General features: G+C 29.9%; 1 protein-coding gene and 1 long non-coding RNA gene across 2 annotated transcripts; one reads left to right on the forward strand and one right to left on the reverse strand.

The window, feature by feature from the left end:
* Positions 1-10899: 10899 nt before the first annotated feature.
* Positions 10900-11506, reverse strand: LOC110009619 (uncharacterized). Its single transcript, XR_002284496.2, has 2 exons — positions 11298-11506; positions 10900-11212 (listed from the first exon to the last, which is right to left on the reverse strand). It is a non-coding gene; the product is annotated as an uncharacterized LOC110009619 (long non-coding RNA).
* Positions 11507-14544: 3038 nt separating this feature from the next.
* LOC105635532 (RNA-binding (RRM/RBD/RNP motifs) family protein) lies at positions 14545-18310 on the forward strand. Its single transcript, XM_012218600.4, has 6 exons — positions 14545-15386; positions 15485-15543; positions 16021-16090; positions 16234-16359; positions 16463-16591; positions 17637-18310. The coding sequence occupies exons 1-6, from the start codon at positions 14661-14663 to the stop codon at positions 18090-18092; spliced, it is 1566 nt and encodes a 521-aa protein (XP_012073990.3). The 5' UTR covers positions 14545-14660; the 3' UTR covers positions 18093-18310.
* Positions 18311-20322: the final 2012 nt, after the last annotated feature.

Below are 20322 nucleotides of genomic sequence, written 5' to 3' on the forward strand. Positions count from 1 at the left end.
CATCCTCTGTGGAAGAAGATGCTATACCTTGCAACGCCTTTAAAACTTCAGGAGATTGACTAAGTTGTTCAATCCATTTTTGAAGATCTTTAGAGGTTTTAGTGTTTAAGGCTGGGGTTTTAGTGAGGTCTTTAGAATGCTCAGAAAGAGCTTTAGTGGGTGAGTCTGATTCTTCTTTAATGGCTTTTCCCTTATCCTTTTTCTTGCCCATTGTTCTGTAAGAATTCACGAGTAAGAAAGTCTGGAATATTGTTTTTATTACCAGGAATGAATTCAATATCAAAATCAAAAATACTTAATAATGCTTGCCATCGTGCAAAAATTTGTTTAGAGGCAAGATTTTTAACATCTTTTTGTAAAATATCTTTAACAGATTGACAATCAATACGTAATAAAAATTTTTGGTTTAATAAATCAGACTGAAATTTATTTATACATATGACTATACTCAAAATTTCTTTTTTAATAGTAGAATAATTAACTTGAGCGGGAGTCCAATGTCCAGAAGTATATTGGATTATACGCTCTTTATTATCAAGTTTTTGTTTTAAAATACCACCATAGCCTATATCAGAAGCATCAGTTTCAACTATTTTAAATGCTGTAGGATTAGGAATATATAAATATGGTATTTCTTTTACTAAAGATTTTATCTTTTGAATTATTTGAGTATGCTTATCCGTCCAAGGACTAGCATTTTTTCGTAATCGATCATGCAATAATTTTAACATACAATTTAAATTAGGGTAAAAATCAATGACATAATTTAAACAACCAAGAAACCTTTGTAATTGGAGTTTATTAGTAATTTCATCTGGAAATTTTTCTCCAAATACCAAAGTTCTTTCTATGGGTTGAATTTTACCTTGCTCAATATAATGACCCAAAAATCTGATTTTAGTTTTAAACAAGTCCATTTTAGTTTTACTTAAGGCCAAACCATTTTGCCGAATTACCATACAAAATGTTTTTAAATGTGTGAAATGTTCATGAAGAGTTGTACTAAAAATAAGTACATCATCAATATATACAATACAAAATTTAGAATAAGGATTAAAAATATCATTCATAATCCTCTGAAATTCAGAAGGAGCATTTTTTAGTCCAAAAGGCATTACATTCCATTCATATTGACCAAATGGAACTGTAAATGCAGTTTTATATCTATCCTTAGGATCAATTTGAATCTGCCAATATCCAGATTTCATATCAAATTTACTGAAAATATTTGCTTTATATAAATTTTTTAGAAGATCTTTTTTATTAGGAATTGGATATCTAATCCATTTTAAAGCCGTATTTAATGGTTTATAATTTATTACTAATCTCGGAACACCACGTTCTATTTCAATATTTTTATTGACATAAAAAGCTGCACAAGACCATGGGCTTCTAGATTTAGATATTAATTTTTTATTGAGTAAATCCTGAATTTCATTTTTACAATGCTTTATCAATTCAGGACTCATCTGAATTGGTCTAGCTTTAGTTTTAATAGTTTTTTCATCAAAATCTTTTTCATATGGTAAATCTACTATGTGTTGTTTACGATTCCAAAAAGCATGTGGATGATCAGCACATAATTCCTTTTCCATAGATTCTTTTAATGTTGTGATTTTATCTTGTATTTCTTTAGTTTCTAATTGTTGTTTAATTTTGTTTAAACACATATTATTTCTTGCATCTTTTAAATCTTCTTCTCTAGATTTAATTAAAGAATTGATCTCTAATATTTTAATTGAATAAGCTTTTAAGAGATTTAATTGCTTCTTCTTAGATTTTTCAGTGAATTCTAACTTAACTGTACTATTTCTTATTTTAAATTTAATACAATCCTCTTTAACTGAATATGGTGTGATTAGGTTTATAAAAGGGGTTCCTAATATAACCATATAATTTATTTGAGGTGATAACAAAAATACTGTGTTTATTTCTAAACCTTGATTTACTATTTGTGCATCTGTTTTACCTATAATTTCTAATTTAGATTTATTTGCAGTACTTAGTTTTTCATTAGTTTTTGACCAATATCTTTTAGGGATTAAATCTGATTTTATACAATTTAAATCTGCACCTGTATCAAATAGTGCAATTGCATCTATCATAAAATCATTTACCTGAATGTTTATTTTTACCAAATATTTTCTTGAAGTTATTTCTTGTAATAAGTTTAGAAAATTACTATCTACATCTTCATCTAATTGATTTATTTCATCGTTATCTGCTTTAATTTATAAAATTCATTATAAGGCAATGAATTCAGCTTTTGGTACTAAATATAAATTACAACCTAAAATTGGTGAAACAAGATTTCTTCAAACAGACTTGACTAAAACAAACACAGTAATTCCTAAAACCATCCAATGGAAGGATATAACACTTCCAGACAAATGGATTTTAGAGGGGGTTGTACCTCCTCCAGTTATTGATAAAGTAAAACCAAACGTCAATTTGCAAAAAATTGAACAATTTGAAGATGGTAAAGTAACTTTAAAATTTAATAGAAGTCAAAGTATGAGGTATGCAGGGTCATCTTCCTCTGTAACTACAGATGAAAATGATAAACCTAATTCCTCCATACCTTCTGTGATTTATGCTAAATACAAAGATAATGAATCTAAACCAATTATTCAAACCATAGTAAAACCAAGATTTTCTACTTCTGATATTCCAAATTTAAAAATAAAAGGTGTTGATTATAGTAATTCTATACCACAGGCAGTTTATAACCCTGTAGATAATTATGTAACTCAACAGTCAACCTTAGTTAATTCACCTGAATCACCAACAGCTTCAGCTATCACTGAAAATGTTAATGATATAAATAGAGAATTAAATGTTCTTAGTAAAATAGATATTGAGAAAAGCTTAATAAAAGAAATATCTAAAACTAAAAATTTACTTAAAATGAAAAAGATATTAAAACTTTATCCTTTTGAAGAATTAAAATATGAATATTTAGAATATAAAATAAATAATCAAACTAAAATTAATTTCTTTGATTGGTATAATTTAATTAAGGAAAATACTTTTGATAAAAGTGTCAACCCAATAACTATTAGAGATAAAATACCAGAATGGATAGTAAATGAACAAACAATAAAAAGTGATTTTCCTCCTAAAACAATTAGTAAATTAAAACATCAAGATCATGAAATTATTTGTGCACCATATAAAGTCGCTCAAGATAATGATACAAATAGTAAGATAATTGAACAAAATAATTTTAGCAATGCAAGTTTAATTTGTTTAAACTCACAATTAAAACGAATAGAACATATGTTAGAAGATAAACCTTTAGTGTTAGAAACCATAAAAGGAAAAGAAACTGTAAAAACTCACATGTTTAAACCTTATCAAATTTCTCAATCAAGTAAACAAGAATTAAACAAGAATTTGTAAATAAATTAAAAGATCAATTGAGTAAACTTGAGGTTCATTCAGCAACTAATCAACCTATAGCTCCTAACACTACTGAAGCCTCTAGAAATATAAACATTATAGAAGAAAACACCAACTTTGATGACAGCAAACCTGACTCAGAAGATGCTAAACAATTTGAATTAAATCCTATAAATCATCATCGAGAAATAGTAAATAGGGCACCAGACTTAAGCATTATTGATAAACCTAACACTATATCTCAATTTAAATATAATGCTTCAACAATTTATGAATGGAACATAGATGGTTTAAGTGAATATAATATATTAAGTATTTTGCAACAAATGACTATGGCTGCAAATGCTTATAAAACACAGTCAATTATTTCTGATAAAGCTATTGCAGAAATCCTTATTGCTGGATTTACTGGACAACTTAAAGGTTGGTGGGACTATCATCTCACTGAACAACAACAACTAGAAATTTTAAATTCAATTCAAGTCAATGATGAAGGTGAACCTATATATGATGAAAATGGTGAAGTAATTCAGGATGCTGTGTCATCTTTAATTCTCACTATTTCACTTCATTTTATTGGGAATCCATCTCACTTAAAAGATAAAAATGCAGAATTACTTAGTAATTTAAAATGTAAACACTTAGGAAATTTTCAAGAATATAAAACTACTTTTCTCACTAGGTTAATGTTAAGGGAAGACTCTAATCAAAGCTTTTGGAAAGAAAAGTTTTTGGCTGGACTACCTTATTTCTTAGGAGAAAAAGTTAGGAACAATATTAAACAACAATATGGTCAACCTATACCATACAGTAAATTAACTTATGGTCAATTAATTAGTGTAATTCAAAAAGAAGGCTTACAAATTTGTCATGATTTAAAACTTCAACGAACAATAAAATATGAAATGCAGAAAACTAAAAAAGAATTAGGATCATTTTGTAAACAATTTGATTATACTTTAAAATATCCACAGAAATGTGATGGGCAATGCTCGCGAACACATAAACCTAAAAAACAGTATAAAAATAAATATTATAAAAGACAATACAGGTCTACACCTAGTCAAGATAAATTTTATTCTAAAGAGAAATATAAACCCCATAGGAAGTCTAAAAGAAAGCAACAAGCTAAAAATTCAAATAAAACCTCTTATAAAGATTTAACTTGTTATAATTGTGGTAAAAAGGGACATACTTCAAAATTTTGTAAATTTAATAAAAAGTTAAATGAATTACATTTAGATGAAGAAGTGTTAAATAAAATCCACGAATTATATCTTGATTCTGATTTTTCAGAATCTGAGGTTATAGAAAGTGAAAATCAAATTGATGAATTAGGTACAACAACTAGTTCATCTGATTATTCTATAAATATGTTAACTAAAGATCAGAGTACGCTTTTGGAAGTAGTAAATTCTATAGATGACCAAGACACTAAAGCTAAACTCCTTCAAAAACTCATTAAAAGTTTTGACGAAACCCAGATAGTAAAAGAGGATATAACTCCTAAAATTCAACATAATACTTATGATCTCACAACTATATTAAATAAAAATAAGCATAAAAAAGTAGAAGCAGAAAATTCCACTAGTAATTTAAAAAATGAAGTTAAAAATCTAAAGAAGGAAGTTAGTGAATTAAAACGACAATTCCAACTTCATGATAAACTAATAAAGGTATTAGAATCTCAACTTATTTCTAGTTATGCTTCATCTGCTATATATATATATATATATATAAAACTTACTGTAATATCAATAAGTGTACGATTCCTTATATTCAGTTTTTAAAAAAATTTTGGTAGCACTTCGACAATAACATAATCAATTCTCAAGTCAAAATACACTAATATAAACACTTCTATATCATCTCAACATCCACCAAAGTCAAAATGGCTACTACCAGACTTCCAACTCAAACGCATCATTCATGTGATTTCCAATCAAATGAAAACAAAAATCAACATAAACTAATTTAAAAAAAAAATCAATTTCAATACGTAATAAACACTTCTACAAATTACAGTCATTAATTTTTTTTTAACAAATTATAATTAATGAAATATTGTCATTTTTGCTTTACTCTCTTTTAGGCTTATCTTTCGGTCCTTACATTATTACAAGAGAGTAGAGACCCATTATATTCCTTTAATAAATTTAAAAATAAAACTTAAATTAACATTTTCACATTTATATTTCGAATTATATTTTAAATTTGAAACAAATATTAGATAATTTTAAAGTCAATAATCCAATGCAAACTATGTTAATTGAACCAAACTATATATAAATACTACATAAATACTAGTTGTATACCCATACTATATACTATTATTATAAATACTATGTATTATTGATTATACTAAGTAATTAATAAAATAAGTCATTTGTTTACCAAGTAATTATACTAAGTAAGTTAATAAAAGAAAATAAAAGTATAATATTATTTCAATTTTATTCATTACTAATTTTTTTAGTCATTTTTTTAGTTAAATAATTGTTATTTCTTAAAATAAGTCATTTGTTTACTTAACTATGTATTTCTTATATTATTTGCAATTGATAGTCGCTAAGTAGTTTTAATTTTTCATTTAGTCACTACAAACACTGCAAACACTACAAATTACACTACAAGCACTCTAAATTACACTACAATTGCATTCAAATTAAAAAAACAAAGAAAAAAACAACAATAATAACTACAAAAAATGAAATTACATTCACATTGAAAAAAAAAATCCACAAAAAAAAACCAAAAAACAAAAAAAGAAGGACAGCAAGAGGCATAACTGACTAGGCAAACGCGAACGAAGAAGGAGGAAGAATCTCCGGTGACAGGAGCTTCTCCGGCGACCAGCGCTGTAAGAGAGCAGAGAAGGAGGCGGCTGGGCTAGGAACGGCTGCGATAGAGAGGAGCAGGGGAAGGAAGAAGGAGTTGCGCTCGCACAAGGCGACCAAGGGCTTATAACTATTTTTTTACGACTGAAATTCATTAAAAAAAGGTCGCAATTTTTAATCATGCGATGTTGTTTTGTGGTCAGACAAATTGCGACCGACTTGCGACCAATACAATCGGTCGCAAAAGTGTCGGTCGCACAACTAAAGCTAAATTTGGTGTTGAACTGCATCGCGCAATTTCACGACAGGATTTCAAACGGTCACAAATCCTTCACAAAATCAGTCGCAAATTAGTTGCAATGGGGTCGAAAAATGAAAATCAAACTGGTAGGAATCATTAGCGCTAGAATTAGCGACATATATTACTTCGGTCGCAAATCTGTCATAAAATCTGTCACCGTTTGGTCGCAAATCTGTCGATGGATATTCAATCTCCCATTCATCGCAATTGGTCACAATATCATCGCAATATTGCGACTGATGTACGTCGGTCACAATATTCAGTGGCAAAAGCGCGTTTTTTTGTAGTGAAAAAGAAAAATAGGGAAATAGAATATTCCCCTAACAGTAGACATGGCCATATTACGGTTCCGGGAACCGGAACTGTCGGTTCGAACTGGCCCGGAACCGTAACAGAAACCGGTGAGAACAGGAACCGGGCCGAACCGGAACCGGAATCGGAAAATTAGGAACCAGAACCGGCGGTTCCAGAGAACCGGTCGGAACCGGACTGGAACCGCTGGTTAGAACCGGCGGTTCTAGCCGTTGTAAACTGTCAGACCTGGTTTTTGTTTTTTTTAATTTTATTGTGAAATCTCTTAATTACCCCTCCCAACAGCCATAAACGGCTACATAACGGCTAGTTTCAAGGATATTTTTGGAAAAATGAATTTTTGGATTTATTATAAATACCTCATTTTATTTACAAATTCATTACAAAAAAAATCTCAACTCTCTCTACTTACTCTCTCTACAATATACTACACTCTCTACTTACTCTCTCTACAATATACTACACTCTACTCTATATTATTCATTTATTCTTCTCTACTCTACAATCTCTCTTATTAAGTTATTATTCTCTCTAATTTTTTTTTATTCAATTTTCCAAATTATATCTTATTATCATATAATGACAAGTGGAGGAAACTCAAATTCGAGTAAGGGCAAGGGAAAGATTAGAGAATCATCTATCTCTACAAACGACATCTATGATATGATTCCCGACCAATTTAATTTTGAGGGTTATCAAAATGAAAATTTGGATATTCCAACTCAAGAATCTGAATTTAATGAGCAATTACAAGAAGATGAAGAGCAAGAGCAAGAGTAACGAGCACAAATTGTTGCAAGAGCAAGATAAAGTTCCAACATATTCGCTATTCATTTCACGAAAAAATTCAAAGGTGAGAAAATGTACGATGTAATTTGCAATTATTGTGGAAAATCTTATAAATTTAAACAAGCAGGCGGCTATGGATCATTTTGGAAGCATTTGGAGACAAAACATCCAACAAAAATAGGAGTTGATCAGTCTCAAACACAAATTTTCGGGTACGCTTCTAACCTTTCTTTATTTAAATATTCTGAAAAAATACAAAAAGAAGAATTAGCAAAAATGATTTCTATGGAACCTTTATCTTTTAATTTTGGTGAAAAAGTAGGTTTTAATAATTATTATCAAAAAGCTTTAAATCTTTCTGCTAAAAGAGTACCAAGAAATACTGTAAAACGAACTATTTTCTCTTTATATAATAAAGGAAAAAAAGAGTTAGAGCTTTTATTTTCTCAAATGAAAATTCGTGTTTCAATTTATTGTGATGTTTGGAGTGATCATTGGCAAATGCATTCTTATATGGGTATTACATGTCATTGGATTGATGATAATTGGAAAATTCAAAAAAGAATTATTGGTTTTCGTGTTTTTGATGATAAACATACTGCAAATAATATTTATAGAGTAATTGTTTCAATTTTAGATGAATATAAGTTGACAAAAAAAAATTTTTCAATTTCATTTGATAATGCTTCTGCAAATACTAGATCAATTATTGAACTTAAAAAAATTTGTGAACCAAATATTGGTGGAAAATTTTTTCATATAAGATGTGCATGCCATGTTTTAAATTTATGTGTACAAGCTGGTTTAAAAATTCTTGAATCTTTTATTTCTCCAATTAAAAAAGCTATTTCATATTTATAGACACATCCCCAAGTGATGAAAAGTTGGGCTAAATTTTGTAAAAAAAATAATAAAAGACCAAAACATTTTCCAAGGGATGTCCCAACTTGTTGGAATTCAACATATGAATTATTAAATGAGTCTTTGTCTTATAAAGAATTATTATTCTTTTTTTGTTACTAATAATATTGAGGATATTAATTTATATCCACAAAATTGGGAGATTTGTGCAAAAATTTTAGATATTTTAAAAATTTTTAATGATGCTACCTATAAATTTAGTGGGGTTTATTATCCCACATCTCATTTATTTTTACCTATGTGTACTAATATTGTTACTACACTCCAAGAATTTCAAAATGATGATTTATTAAAAGATTGTATTTTTTTCAATGAAAAAAAAAATGGTTATCTTATTTTAAAAATATACCACCCCTTTATCTTGTTGCTATTATATTTGATCCTAGATGTAGAATGGATGTTTTATGTGATTATTTGACTATTTATTATGAAGTATTAAATCTTGATGTAGAAGATAATGTTAATATAAATGTAGTAATGCATGAAGTTAAACAAAATATTATGCAACTATATAATGAATTTGTTCAAGTTTCTAGTTCATCTACTTCTAATTCTACTTCTTCTCAATCTAATATTCAACAATTTCCAACACAAAGGGTAAGTGGTGTTGGTGTTGGTGTTGCTCAACAAGTTTTACTACAAAGACAAAAAAGAACAAGGGAATCCAGTTCTATTTCTGAATTTGATAATTATCTAACAACTTCTTTTGAGTTTGGTGATGATTATGCAGATACTGATTTTCCAATTTTAGATTGGTGGAGTCGTCACGCAAATACTTTTTCAATTCTTTCTTTACTTGCAAAACAAATTTTAGCAGCTCCGGTCTCCACTGTTGCGGTTGAACAAGCTTTTAGTCAAGGAGGAAACATACTTGATAAAACACGATCTCGTATGACACCCGATTCATTAGAAGCACAATCATGCGTGGATGATTGGACCAAGGCCGAACTAAGAGCCCAAGAAAATCCAAAAGAAAATGAAGATTTATATGATTTATACGATGGGTCCTCAACGGAAACATCAACCGGTGGTGCAAATAGCGATTAAGGTAAAAGGGATGAAATTGGTATAAGGTAAGTAAGAACTACGTGGGATTTGATTCCTCTAAACCCCAAGAGGATACGTAGGCAACTTAATTTTTTTTTTAAACAAAAAAAAAATTAAGTTCAAGCCCATTTTTTTTTAAAATTATGTTCAAACTTTAAAAAAAAAAATTCAATTGAAATTTTTTTTTTTAAAAAATAATTATGTTCAAGTCTTTAAAAAAATAAATTTAATTGAAGTATTTTTTAATTTTTTAGGTGTATTTTTTAATTTTTTATGTTCAAATAATTTTTTTTTTAGACCGGTCTTCAAAATTTAAAATTTAAAATTATGCGATTCGCTGGAAAACCGATCGGAACCGTCGATTTTGTAACCGAATCGAAACCGGAACCGGAACCGGAACCAGACCTTTTCGGTTCGGTTCTGATTCTAGTTTTTCTGGAACCGGAACCGCCGGTTCCGGAACCGTGGCCATGCCTACCTAACAGTAAATGAGAACATCATGTGAACAATCAACTCTCAGGTGGCCGAGGCTGATGCCTAACAAACTCACGTAATTCCACTTGGAGGGTATCAATCTTCTCTTCAACTTGCATTAGATGCTCTAGAAGCATCCTATTGGTCACAACTGTGGTGCTAGATGGCTCAGTGGATGATCTTTCCATCTCATCAACAATGTCATCCTCTTTTTTGCGCTTCTACATCCTCTTCACTATAATCACATGTACTTCCAATAAACTCACTAGAAAGATCCATGTCGAATTGAAAATTTATTTTCCTATAGGATAAATAAGCTCAAGAAGAACCTACCAATCTCAAAATTGATTTTTTATATAGAAATTGCATCCTAATTAGTCAAGGTGAATTGTGGATCTTAACTCTTTAAGTTATTGGTTTATTCTAAATTTCAATTGTTTGCTTGTTTAATTCAATTAGTTTAATTAATTACATTGTCTCATTTAATCATTTTCTCAAATAACAATAATAATTTTGGATTAATTGGCTTCTAAATTTTGGCTCTAAGAGAATGATATTTGGACTCTAATTCCTATACTACTTACAAGACTAGTACACGTGCTAGTGTTGGCTATGATTCATCAATATTTTATATATTTTTCAAGTTAACATAAAACTTAAATTTCTAACTCATGTGTTTAATAGAAATTTAGCTAGGTAGATTTAGTTCTAACTTCTAATTAAATTTTCTAATCCTTTTCTCATTAAAACCATCTCTTTTAACCTAGCTCTAAATTTATATTTCAAGGAAAATGGCAAAGAAAAACAAAGCATACATAGAGCCATTAACACCCATGTAGTTCGACCAAGCATGGGTTTTATACTCTTTTCATTTTATTTAATTTTAATTTATTAATATTCTACATTATGTCTTATGTCACTCTAATTACATCATTTAGCATCAATTTACAAATTGAAAACATAAACCCTAATTTGCTTCCAACTAAGAAAGAGGGAAGCTCATAGAAGGACATAATTTAGTGTAACAACCTCTTTAGCTTTGATTATATTTCCAAAAGCTTCAAATCTCACTTCAATACCTCTTTCCCTTCTCTCTTTTAGATCCTTTACCCTGTTCTTCCATGGAAATCTAAATAAACTCAAAATGTAGAATAGCCAACATTTATGTACGAAAAGCATAATAGAACACTTCCCCTAGCTCAATTTCAACTTACCTCAAAATTAGATCACCATGGTTATTATTCACTTGCTCTTTCCAAGCTTTAAAACGTAGAGATTATAGCCAATATTCCACTTTTAATGCATGGGTGAAGTCTTGGAGACAATAAACTTTAGTTCTTTAATGGTTTTGAATGGAGTAATCAAGCAATGAAAGAAAGAAAATTGAAGGAGAGCTAATTGGTTCAACCAAGGAGGATGGAGAAAGAAGAAGATGGGCCATATGATAGCATATTAGGGTTTTGTATCATTCATTTTAAATGGAGGCCTATGATTTCTTGTGCAACATTTGATCCAATGGCTACAATCTTTTCTCTTAATTATTTTTTCATTTATGCTTTTAATCACTAAACTCTTTAACCCATCTCTACAATCAAAATTACAATAATAGCCTCCCATGCACTATTCATATTTTCTAATTCCATCTAAAGTCCATAGCCCGAATTTAAACTCGGGTTTTATACTATCCAAATCAACTATTTTAATTCCAAATTAATTTCTCACATATATTATGATAGTAGTATTCACGGGTGAGGAAAAAATTGGTCACCTCTTGATGATGCTATTCATAACTTGAAAAATGTTACTATTCTTGACCCAAGATTTTGGGGATATTATTTCAAACGACAAAAATACATTACTCTTATCGATTGTGTCATTCATAATTAAATAATGATGCAAGGAAATATGGATATTTTATTTATAGAATATGCAAATGATAATGTGATATTGAAGGATGTTAAAAGAAATGAAACACCGGAACTATCAAAATTAGCTCAGGCCAACTTTGTCAAATGAATAACTTCCATGATCAAATAGCTAAAAAATTATAGTAAAACTACAGTGATTAATTAAGTTCATATAATTTATTAATTTATAGAAGATATTAGTTTTCCGTTCAGAAAAAGAAAGTTCTTATAATTAAATGCTTTAATTTTTTTTAACATCCTCTTCAATTGTACCATCATAAAAAATTTTGTTGTACCATCATAAATTGAAATTATAAAAAGGAATTTGTATTCTTAAAAATATTTATTATAATATTATCATATTCAAAAAATATTAAAATTCTTAATGATTTTTGATAAAATTTACTTTTGAATAGAATAGGAAACAGTATATTAACCAAATTAAAGATTTCTTAAAAATATTTTATTTTATTTTATTAGCCAATCAAAATAAAAAGTAATTTTCTTTATTGAAATAAATTAATAGTTTGTTCAAAGAAGGTGTTTCATTTCAATTATTAATGATTAAATTCAATTAAGGAATGATTCATTTATTTTTCAACCTTTGCGCTCTTGGAAATCTCAATGTTTCCCTCCCTCCCTAATTTAACATTATAATGATTATATGGATTGTTTGTACTTTAATTATAACATTAACGTTATTTTTCTTATTCTTAATGATATTTTTCTTGTGTATTATAAAGTAGGTTATAATTACAACATAGAGTTACAATATAGGTTACAATTAATCTCAATGTTTCGACCCTTTCTTATTTATATGATTCTATGGTTTATTTTTCTTATTTTGGAATTATAACTACGGATTGTTGCTTGAATTAACTATACAAGCAAAAAAAAATTTATACAACTATTAATTTAATAAGCAACTCTCATAAATTCAAAATTACTTTAATTAACAATTCCTTTTATACCAATAGAATTTTCATTGAAATAGGAAATAATTTTTCAATAAAAAAAATATTAAGAAAATTTTTTGGCAATCAAACTATAGGGTAATTTGATATTTAGATTAAACTTCCTAAAAGAATTTAGATTCAAATAGGAAAATAACATAAACAATCCAAATTAAACTACCTTTATTTTTCAACTAATAAAGTTAAAGTATAAAATATTCCAATCAACTAATAATTTGTAATTTCTCAATTGGCTATAACTAAGGTTGTATTAGCACATTATAAATTTCATTAAGAGCATTAACAGAAGTTCCATTATTCTCCTATTCCCACATTTATATATAGTATAGATAGATTTAAATAGGGAAACTATACTAAATGTCACTTTTTAAAACTTGTTTTACAGAATGTCAGTTTGACTTTGAGATTTAAGTTATTGTCATTTGTGATATACTTTTATTATTGTGCGCTTTTTTTATTAGTAGGGCATTAATTTATTAATATTTTAATATATTAGTGTTTTCTTTTATATTAATTTCCTATTTCAGTGTTTTAATGTTTTAGTGTTTTCTTTTGTATTAATTTCTTATTTTCACCACTGTTTCCTTTTTTTATAGTATGTTAATAATATTTTTCTACTGCCATTTTTTCAGCCTTCATTATTTTCTTATGGTTCTTTCTTCTTTTGTTGACGTCCATTGTTTTCTTATCATTCTTTCTTACTATCATTCTTCTCATTATTGGTGTTATTCCATGGTTTCATTTTTTATTCATAAGGTATGTTAATTTTTGTTTTTAATATGTTGTTTATTATTGTTGAGAATATTTCTATCAATTTTTTATACATCAGTAATTACTTTAGAGATAAGATAGGACTCTTAATTCTATTTGGATTGATACGATACAATATATATGTATACACTGTATTTATTTGGTTTGATAAACCGTATTTACTTGGTTTGATCTAACGTGTTAATTAATATACATACATCTTTTCTGTATTTAATTAATTTTACAGTATTCACCGATACACTATATATATATATATATATGTTTATTTATTTATAATTGCTGTTGTCGCAGTCATTGGTCGTCATTACCGTTACTTTTTCTTATTATTTCCTTTTTTATTTTTTTCAGTGTTTTCTTTTTTCCAATATTTCTTTTTTTCATTGTTTTCTTTTTTTAAGTGTTCTCTTTTTTTCAGCGTTTTCTTTTTTATAGTGTTTTCCGTTTCTCTTGCAAAATCAGTTTTGGTATTATTAAATTTTTTTTTACCCAATTTGTTATTATCTTAATAAGTATTCTTTTATGACATTTAGTTAAAAGTGAAACCTTAAATCTGACATTTACTTAAGAGCTTATATAGAGAATGGTATTTTGTTATTTGATTAATTTTGTTCTTATAAAATGAATGTATAAAGAAGTATATTTTTAGTAAAAAAATAGATTAAAAAAAAAAAACCAAAAAGAGTTTTTTGTTTAAAAAAAAAAGAACGGTAAGAAACGAGCGACCCCTAATAATTAAGCCTTCTTCAACGTCCATGGGCCCTTTGCTATTGGCCCGAGACTGGCCCGACTTGTCGACTCTATCATCCTTTCCTTTACTCTTTACAGGTCGGTGCGGATCTCTCCTAGAACCTGTCACAGTTAGGGTTTGCAAATTCCGTTTCCGCCATTAAGCTTCAACTAAATCCTTTTCTCTTTCACAACCGAAATGGGAAAGAAACGTAAAGAACTAGACGCCTCCTCAGTCCCTCAGAACGACAACGTTCCTTCTGGCTCCGACATTTTCAAGACCCTGTTCGGCAATGTTGAGCAAAACTCTGTCGTTTCATCCATCTTCTCCGATAATAATCCGTTTAAAAGAAAACTGCAAGATTCGAGCCTAGGATTAGGCAATGCCAATTCGAGCGAAAATCCTGAAATCAACAAGTCTAATATTGATGAGGGTAAGAGAAAGCGAAACAAGGGGAAAAAGTTTGATCTTGAAGAAGAGGAAGAAGCTACAGAGAATCCTTTAGTTTCCAAAAAATCGAAAGAAGTGAAATCCCGTAAGCCTGAATTCGAAGAAAGTCCAAACATCGTTTCTGATTTGGACAAGAGTAAGAAAAACCCTAGCTTGTTGGTGGAATCAAAAGCAGAGAGAAAGAAGAGAAAGAGGGATGAGGTAGAGAGAGAATATGAGGTCCAAAAGTACGGTTCAGTGGCGGAAGAAGTAGAAAATGTGGTTGTGGTTGGAGAAAAGAGAAAAAAGTTGGAGAATGAAACGGATATGTTAACTTCCAAGGAGGAGGAGGGATTTGATGATGAAAGTAAGCTTTTGAGGACAGTGTTTGTTGGTAATTTGCCTCTAAAGGTGAAGAAGAAATTGCTCATAAAGGAATTCAAGCAGTTTGGGGAGATTGAATCTGTCAGAATCCGGTCTGTGCCCATCGTGGATGTGAGTGTCTTATGGTTATTTTAGTTGTCAGGGTGATTTAGTTTCCTTTGTTGTTGAGTTATGATGTTTTTATTTTTTTCTTTTTTGTGTTTTGACAGACCAAGATACCGAGAAAGGGCGCCATTTTACTGAAGAAACTCAATGATTCAGCTGACAGGTATTGATTTTGATTTACATTTTGTGTCTTTAAAATCATGTCCTATTCAAATGCTGGAGATATAATTTGCTTGTTTTTTTTTTTCATTTTTTTTTTCTACTTTGCAATTCTGGAGTTGGGTACGTCCAGTGTTGGAGAGAAAAAAAAAAAAAAATTTGCATATAAAATGGGAGGAAAAAAAAAAAAAAAATTCTCGTCTCGTCCACCGGAACCCCTGCTTAACCTAACGAGAGTGGTTATTTAAGATTAAACAACAATAAATAGTAGATGCCCATGCATTAAAACTGTGGCATAATCTATTTTAATCTTGGTTTTTCTTTACTTCTTTGAGTTATCAAATAATATGTGGATAGTTGAGTGGTTTGCACCTTAGTTGTAAGAGTCTCTATTTAGTTAATGTCTGTGTATTATGATTTAAGGATTCTAGTTAATTTCTTAGCTATGTTACTTTCTGATTAAAATTGCTATGTATTGCAGTGTACATGCTTATATTGTTTTCAAAACAGAGCATTCTGCTGAGGCTTCTCTGGCCCATAATATGGCCGTGGTAGGTTGCTCTTCTAAAGTTGCGTTTGTTACATTACTTATTTGAGTAAAAAGTGTGATGTTTTTGCAATCTCTTTTTCTCACACACCCACACATACAGAAAGTTTTGTATGAGTTGAAGTTATCATGTGTGTCTGAATGTAGGTTGGAGGAAACCATATTCGTGTTGACAGGGCATGTCCACCTCGTAAGAAATTGAAGGGTGAGGGTGCTCCACTTTATGATAACAAAAGGACTCTTTTTGTGGGTAACCTCCCTTTTGATGTTAAGGTAATTAGCCCCCCTATGCTTGCTTTATGTGCATACTTGTCCTTTGCATTTGCATTTGCCCGTTTGTATGTATCTGGACATGTCAATTTTATATCTGCTGCAGGATGAAGAAATTTATCAGCTTTTCTCTGGCATCAAAGAAATTGAATCCAGCGTCGAAGCTGTTCGTGTTATTAGACATCCTCATATTGGTCTAGGGAAGGGTATTGCCTATGTGTTATTCAAAACAAAGGTATGAGGTGCTTCTTTTTAATGCTTATTTGTTAATACTTCCTACATTGAAATTTTAAAATTTGCAACAGTGAAGTGCTTCTGTCTTAACTAATGTTCTTGTTGAAGTGTTTTCCTCTTTTCTACGATGTGTAAAATTAGTTCTAGTTTTAAAAAAACACGGTATCCTTGTTCATGTGCCTTGTGTTCTCCTTCGCAAGCTTCAATTCTTTTTTCTTAGTATATAATTGAGGTTAGCAATATGCTTCTGTAGAAATGAGCAAGCAGATTAAACACAGGGTACCCGTTATTGTTGTGTCTTTATTTTTCTGTATCCTTATTTTTCCAATGTGTTTATCTACTTAATTAGAACATGAAATTGAAATTGAATTATTGCCTTTGAAGAGGGGAATATCAAAATTGTTATTCACGTCTACTATCTACTTGGTGTCTATGCATCATTCAGAGGAATCGAATAATAGATTTTTGTATGCACTTATAATTGATTTTATACAGCTTTCTTGATTTGTAACCTCTATTTGTCTATGCATAATAGATTTTAGTATGTGCTCATATTTGTCTATGCATCATTGAAGTGCAGGTAGCTCAATCATAGATTTCCTTATGCACTCATATTTATTTTTCTACAGTTATCTTTAAATTATTATTTCAGCTATTCGTTGAGCTTGTCAATGCTACAGTTTAATTTCAGTTTCTGTTCACATTTCTTTGTTTCTGATAAAATCAAATCAGCAGATACCAGGGAGAAGAGCAGAACTTAATTAGTTGAAACCATGATTTAGATTCTTCTATGGTTGAAATTGCATCAATCCTGGACCACAAAATATATTACTGGGAGTTTTAAGATATAGATTACTAGGTTCAAATGTTTGTAAAACATTTAAAACTTGGCAGCAATGTAATGAGCTTACAGGGGTAGCTTAAATTATCAGTTTTAGAAACTGCCTTGAATTGTGCAATAGTTTAATTCCTTGTTAACACTACATTATTTGGAACACCAATGAAATTGCAACACCTTATTATACCCTTGTTATAATGGGATGCAGGAAGCTGCAAATTTGGTATTGAAGAAAAGAAACTTGAAGATCCGAGATAGGGAGTTGAGGCTCTCTCATTCCAAGCAAGATAGCACACCATCTAAGAGAAGGAATGTGTTGATATCTGATTCACCAACTAAGAGGTTAGCCATGGACTCGAGGACACCTGATCGAAATAGTGGTTCAAACACAAAGGCTTCTACTTCCTACCAGGGTTTGCGTGCTAGCAAAACTGGTGTCTATAAAAAAGTCCGTCCCCAAACCAAAGTATCATTTAAGACGAAATCTAAGACTCAAGTAGGAGAGAAGCGCATGGAAAAAAGACCAGCTGTTGCCGCAAGAAAGGCAAAAGCGAATGCATTTAAAGATGGTGGAACTTCCAAACAAGCAGGTAAAAAGCGGAAGCTCGATGGTCGGACTCCAGATAGTACGAGGATGAAAAAGAAAACCAAAAACTTTGGGTAGCAACAGAGGAAAATGCATAGTATCATGAAAGTCCTGTATTAGTATCTCAGCAGCACATGCAATTAACGAACAAGTAGTCCAAGTTTATTTAGAAATCATCAGTTTTCCCCTTATCTTATTTGTTGCTGGATAAGGGGGTGATGATTTCAAGAATTTGTTTGTGAAAAATCTTTGGCTACTTTTAAATGCCATGGACTCGAGTGGTTTCAGGGGGTAAAGGATCAGAGTCAGAACATAAGAGAAATTGTATATCCTACCATCGGATTGGAGGTAAAATAAATGCCAACTGTAGGTTTATTCCTGCATTCCAAGATTACGGGCAATCAGGCATGTAGGAGTGTTGTAGCCATTTTGGAAATTGCATGCTGCAATATGTTGTTTTCCTACTTTGCAAATCTAATAAAACGAACCCAGAAAATTGTTAATCGACAAAATTTATTTTTGTTCGTGTTGTCCTAGAGTTAATATATTATGGCCATAAGATAATTTTACCGTTGTATGTGTTTGATTTTTCACCCTGAATGTCCGATGATGATAGGCTAAATTTTTGCTATTGGATTTTGGATGATGGATACGTGATATTTATGGGTCATTTCTACGCGGAGAATTATTGAAGATCACAGGTAAAAGGAGATTTTTCAGGCATGCATTAAAAATGCAGTTAGGGGTGTTAGTAAGAGTGAGCAAATGGCGGATCTAACCGAAAATCCAAACCAGACTGAGTAATTTTAGTCCGGTTCGGCTGCCAATAAATTAGTTTTGGTTTGAATCGGTTAGTTATAAATATTAATTTGGTTTTTTTGGTTAGAGTGTGATTAGTCTGGAAAATATTAATTTGGTTTTTTGGTTAGAGTGTGATTAGTCTGGAAAAAACCTCAGTTAATCCAAAATAATCAGATTAGTACTCAGAAATATATATTTTTATCTTTTTTTTTTTTTTTTTTTTTTTTGTGTCAAAACATTGCGTTTTTTCCTCCTATTAAAATAAAACTATGAATCAAAATTATATTTGTATAGTTTTTGTGACAGGTGACAACAATATGGTATAACTATTGAGATCACTGACAAAGAAGGTCATGTTTAATTGGTTACTAACTGTAATTTTGTAACTGAAAGTTTAATGAATGCTTCTTTTAATGCTAATCATATTAATTGTTATTTGGATACTAGGATTTAGATATTACTGCTTTTATAATTTTTGTTTGGACACTTGTGCCTTGTTGGATTAATTAATTAATTTTATTATTTATTTTTTTATTCTATACAATTGTCTATAAATTTATAAGCATATGTATATTAGTTGCTTTAAGAGTGCAAACTGCATATCTGGAGATAGGAACACATATTTTGAAAAATTTTGGATCTGGAGATAGGAACACATATATTGAAAAATTTTGGATTTGGATATTTTCTCGTAATTTGTTTGGATTAACCAACTGAAAAAACTAATCCAGTTGTTCGCAACAATTCCGGATTTTTGTAATAAAATCACATATTATTGGGCTCGGTTATTTTCGGTTTTATATTAAATATGGTTTGGATTGGACAATAGATTTATGAAATTCGACTATATTCGGATTGAGTTATTTGGTTTGGATTGGTTCGGATTAACCGAATGCTAATTCATAGGTGTGAGGGCAAAACTCCTGCAATACCACACGACAAGGTAGGATGGCCAAAATCCGATTTTTAGAATTAGATCCATCAGTTTGGAACCGGTTGGAGCCGAAATCAGAACCATATGGAACTGGCCAGAATTGGAACCATAGACCGGGATTATAGTCTTGGCTCTAGCTTTAAGTTTTTTAGAATTGTGAATCGGCTGGAGCTAAAGATTTTTAGAATCGATTAGAACCGGCAGTTCTAACCGTTTAAATCAGCAATTCCAACTGGTTTCAACACATTTTTTTAAATTTTTTTAAAAATCAAAATTAATCCTCCTAACAACTATAAATGACTATCTAATAGTTAATTTTAAGGGTATTTCTGGAAGTTAGATTTTATGATTTACTAAAATACTCTACTATTTTTATATATCCTCACACTAAATTATTTCTATCTACTCTCGAATCTCTCTAAGCTCTTCAATTTATAATTATTGTCCAAATTATTACCAAAAATATTTCTCTAATCTCTAATTGTATTATGTATTTTTTTATACTCAAATTTTCCAAATTACATATTATTAGTGTAGGAAATTTAAGTTCCACAAGTGGCAAGAGATGTTGGA

This window comes from Jatropha curcas, chromosome 11 (genome assembly GCF_041381405.1).
Source record: "Jatropha curcas cultivar XTBG-Jc1 chromosome 11, XTBG_Jcur_1.0, whole genome shotgun sequence".
NCBI lineage: Eukaryota > Viridiplantae > Streptophyta > Magnoliopsida > Malpighiales > Euphorbiaceae > Jatropha > Jatropha curcas.